The sequence below is a fragment of the Opisthorchis viverrini genome, assembly GCF_000715545.1.
Source record: "Opisthorchis viverrini unplaced genomic scaffold opera_v5_584, whole genome shotgun sequence".
Lineage (NCBI taxonomy): Eukaryota > Metazoa > Platyhelminthes > Trematoda > Opisthorchiida > Opisthorchiidae > Opisthorchis > Opisthorchis viverrini.
This window is the reverse complement of record NW_008752242.1, coordinates 28,332-32,981: the sequence shown is the minus strand read 5'-3', so window position 1 is coordinate 32,981 and position 4,650 is coordinate 28,332. Positions and strand designations below refer to the sequence as shown.

At 42.5% G+C, this 4,650-nt stretch overlaps 2 protein-coding genes across 2 annotated transcripts in view; one reads left to right on the top strand and one right to left on the bottom strand.

Moving 5' to 3' along the window:
- T265_15537 (hypothetical protein) overlaps window positions 1-4,650 on the top strand; it is a gene marked incomplete at both ends in the record, with an annotated part of 46,195 nt that overhangs the window by 27,890 nt on the left and 13,655 nt on the right. The window contains 2 exons of the mRNA XM_009178534.1: window positions 2,554-2,673; window positions 3,809-3,855. Coding sequence (XP_009176798.1) covers window positions 2,554-2,673; window positions 3,809-3,855 — 167 coding nt within the window. The remainder of the gene's footprint in view (window positions 1-2,553; window positions 2,674-3,808; window positions 3,856-4,650) is intronic.
- Window positions 1-4,650, bottom strand: part of T265_15536 (hypothetical protein) — a gene marked incomplete at both ends in the record, with an annotated part of 19,077 nt that overhangs the window by 10,649 nt on the left and 3,778 nt on the right. The window lies entirely within an intron of this gene.

Below are 4,650 nucleotides of genomic sequence, written 5' to 3'. Positions count from 1 at the left end.
GATGACTTGTCTCTTTCAGGCGGTTACACAGATGGCTCCTGAAATTTATTGTCTTCACCAGCTTTCCATCGGCGAATCCTTCTAAGTTTCCATATATTCCACAATTTCCATCTACAGACGGTTTTCTACGAGGGAAGTGCCGAGAATTTGCTAATAATGTGAGGGTAAGTCACCCCAGATGATGGGGGGCGTGTTTTGCCATCAGACTTCTCAGCTAAAGTTACACATATTTCTGGAAACCTTATCCAGGAATCCCTGAAACCGCAGCATCTTCTAGGCGTAATCTTGTTGCTTCTTATTATGATTTTGTAGGCCATTCGCTCAAGAACTTCAAAAAATTCGCAGTCTCATCAGAGATGCAGCAGTATCAACAAAGTCTTCGATCTGCAAATATAATGTTAATCATCCAAGTCACTGCGAATTCTGCAAATTTCAGTTCGGAAATATTCAGGTTTAACCTCATTAGAAGCTCATTCACAGAGCTCTGAAAGCTTAGCCCGTCACCATGCGTCAATGCAAAATAATTCATCCTCTGCGACCCCAATTCGGTGCAGTCCATCAGGTATCAAACAGAGTTTCTGGGACATTTCTGTCTTCTAAACGGCGCTGCTATAACACAACTAAACGATGCAATTGTGTAGCTTATCCCAAACTATTCAAATTCCTCCATTCCCTTTTCTTGACCCTATAGGATATGATTAAGCACGCAGATGATTAGTTCCCCAGTAATCCTGTTTAGTATTTATCGCGCAGCAATTTAGTTGCAATCCGTAGTTTTAGAGGCTCCGTTTCCAAAATAAATTTTTATTATAAAATGCCCTGTTTCGTTAATGTACGGGGTGCAAAGGTTGGTCCCTCTCCCCAGCCCAAAACATTTTTGGATGGTCAAATGCTCCCCAAGGAAAATCCAGCAACCCACCTCTAGCTGACCAGGATTACTAAAGTCGTTCGTTTAAATCAACATGAAGTTGAGCATTGACGCAAGTACTTGTTACATCTGTCAACGTAAAGAAATTTCACTGAGCAAAAAATTATATAACTAAAGCTAGCTTGAAAATACCAAACCCATACGAAATGGAAAACAATGTTTGAAAGAGTGCAGCAAACATCTGACCCGTGAGTAACGGGGACCTTTCAAAAGAGGGTCACGCGGTCGACGGTCAAAATCTCGCACCACCGATTGACTTTAGCGGATGCCTCCGCATATGCATCGATTCTAAGAATGACAAATTGCTGTCGGCATCAGCTTGATCAAGTTAAGCGTTCTGCAACCAGATTATGAACCCAAGGGAGAAAGCAAATAGAATGATCAATAATTGTAGTCAAGTAGGTTTCCGAGGGAAGCCAGCACCACCATACAAAATTGAACAATCTGTTTATTATTGGCAGAAATATTCTCAAGACACTTTCATTCGTTAGCCTGAATGTAGCTACTAATCACCAGACGNTGAGGAATATAATAAATGTGGTCAGGGAACTCAATGCATCGAAATGATGGTAGCTCGAATGATTTTATTGTTTGTTGGCCAACACGGATCATGGCAATCGGGTTGCAAACGTACCATAAAACTCACCAAACGCCTTTGAATACCTAATAAATACGCGGAGGCAAATAGGGGTTACCCACCCAAATGTGCACTGGGAATGTCCCTCTAATGATATCGAAACGTTTGCAAGTCAGTTACCATACACGGCCAGCAGATCACAATCCACCTGATAAAAAAGTATACCTAATACGCGGAGGCAAATAGGGGTTACCCACCCAAATGTGCACTGGGAATGTCCCTCTAATGATATCGAAACGTTTGCAAGTCAGTCAGTATACACGGCCAGCAGATCAAGACTTGGCCAGAATGTTCCAATGTCTACTCGTATACCACTTGCAGCACACCCGTGACCTTATTCATTATTCGTCTGGATTTCTAGCTGCGCTGCTGTCAGTACATAATCAAACCTACTGGGCATTGGTGTCTTTGTCAGAAGTGCACAAGCGTGTGTTGGGGCTTGTATCCACGGATTATAGTTCAAATGAGGAGGAATTATTGCCCCGTTAAAAATTTCGTCGTGACGGTTGAGTCGTTTCAATTGATCCAGGTGAACGGTATGGATATGCCGTGAACGGATCACCTAATCTCTGTAAAATGGGAACATCAATTTGGGGAAAAGCATCGAACAAATGGGATCCACGTGCGCCAAGAGTAGATAAGCTGGAACAATTTGTGAGATCCTTCGGCTACAATCTGACTGAGTAGCCTGGGCTGAAGCAGTCTCAGCGGGAGAGTGCAAAATGAGGATGCTTCATCGACCATGTTCTTACCGTGTTACGCAAAAACACGCGGATCCAAATCCTTTACTTGATCGCCCACAAGCATGAATGATTGGCTCAAACTGTGATTGTGCAAAGTTGCAAGTTTCAACCGTATGCTCAGTTCGTTAACGGAAGTGCCGATGACTCGACACTACTCGAAGACGGGCGATCAGCTTTGTGATCCAGGTTGTCCAAATCCGGATGATGGTTTGATGAATGTCATGTCGTGTTCATCTCTTCTTTAGGCCATCTAAACAAAATAAACACGCCTGGTACATGCATGAAGATCGCTGACATAAGAAAGTATAACCATAACTGTGACAAGCTGGATCCTTCTGGAGAACACAAGCCCTACGTGCCCACTGGTGATTGAGTGAAACATGTGGCAACAAATCTCAGGCTGTGTATGCCTGGGTAGTATATTCCTGTATTTTCTGCACCATCAATGTGCTCCCGACAGCCATGCTTATTTCCAATTAACATATGCTGAACAAAAATGAATAGTGTTGCTTGTTTTATCGATCATGTGACTCCTATGAATGTTGCGAAAATTGCAAATCTTTGGTGGTTTCCTAATAATCGCCGATCTTTCCAGATATCTATTGGTTGCATCAAGCTGAATTCCACGTGGTACGTGCGTAGATGGTCAGAATATTTATGCTCTTAACTATGTTGATTACGGTTTTGCCAGTCGGCAAACAATCGGTCCATAAGAATATATGGGTTGGCTTTTCATTCGTCATAATAATTTCACATGCCCAAGTTATTCATCAAAACATTTTGACGGATTTCCCGATTTCCAATATGACATCTGTAATTCTAAAATTATTAGCCAGGGTGAACAATGATCGCCTTCTTTCGACTAAGAAAGATCTACGTCATGGCACGCAGCTACGGTTTGGCTAACTTATTTTCGCCGCGTTATTCTACGCAACACATGTTTGAACAATCGTTCAAGGGGAACTTGTTACAGATGAACGAGTTCCCAAACCACCACCGCCACCCTGTCCCGAAATGCCTCTTTTGTTTAGAAGGACCAATTCATGGGGCTTTTTGCCAAATTCGTTATAAGTTATCGAAACAACGTTTTACACAAATTTCATGGAACGAATCGCTGTTACATTCACAGGAATATGTAACTAGAGGATCACCATGGCGTGAGTTTCTTTTAATTGAAGAGGATTTGATTAAATATGGGAGATCATTGAATGTTTGTCGCAATCCAGATTATAGCTGTTCAGATCTAACGCCTTGACGGTGCTCTGGAGGGGATACACCGCGTGAAGGAAAATCTGTTTTTGCCCTGGAAACTAGGCCAGTTGTCGGGAATTGCTACTCTTCGATCATAACCTACCAGAAATTCTAATGTTGCTCCTGCAGCCGGATGACTTGTCTCTTTCAGGCGGTTACACAGATGGCTCCTGAAATTTATTGTCTTCACCAGCTTTCCATCGGCGAATCCTTCTAAGTTTCCATATATTCCACAATTTCCATCTACAGACGGTTTTCTACGAGGGAAGTGCCGAGAATTTGCTAATAATGTGAGGGTAAGTCACCCCAGATGATGGGAGGCGTGTTTTGCCATCAGACTTCTCAGCTAAAGTTACACATATTTCTGGAAACCTTGGTGTTCTACAAGTGAGGTGCCGAAACGCTGCTAATAAATTGAGGGTAAGTCACTTCAGATGATGAGTAGCGTGTTTTGCCGTCAGATTTCTCGGCAAAAGTTACACATGTTTGTGGCAACGTTATCCAGGAATCCCTTCGAGGCGTAATCTTATTGCTTCTTATGATGATTTTGTAGGCCACTTCCTCAAGATCTTCAAAAGTTGCGCAGAATCATCAGAAATGTTGCACTACCAACAAAGTCTTCGACCTGCAAGTATAAAGTTATTCATCCAAGTCACCGCGAAATCGGCAAATTCAAGTTCGGAAATATTCAGGTTTAAGCTCCTTAGAGGCTCTCAACTATATGGACTTGTTCACAGAGCTCTGAATGCTTAGCCCGTCGCCATGCGTCAATGCAAATTAATTCGTCCACTACCGCCCCCATTCGGTGCAGTAAGCTGACCTGTCCATTAATTATCAAATGAAGTTTCTCGGACATTTCTGTCCTCTAAACGACCCTCGTACAACACAACTTAACGATGCAATTGTGTGGCTTATCCCAAACAATTCAACTTCCTCCATTCTCTTTTTTTGACCCTACAGGATATGATTAGGCGCGCAGCTGATTAGTTTCCCGTAATCCTGTTTAGTATTTATCGCGCAGCAACTTAATTGCAGTCCGTAGTTTTAGAGACTCCGTTTCCAAAATAAATGTTTATTATAAAATGCCCTGC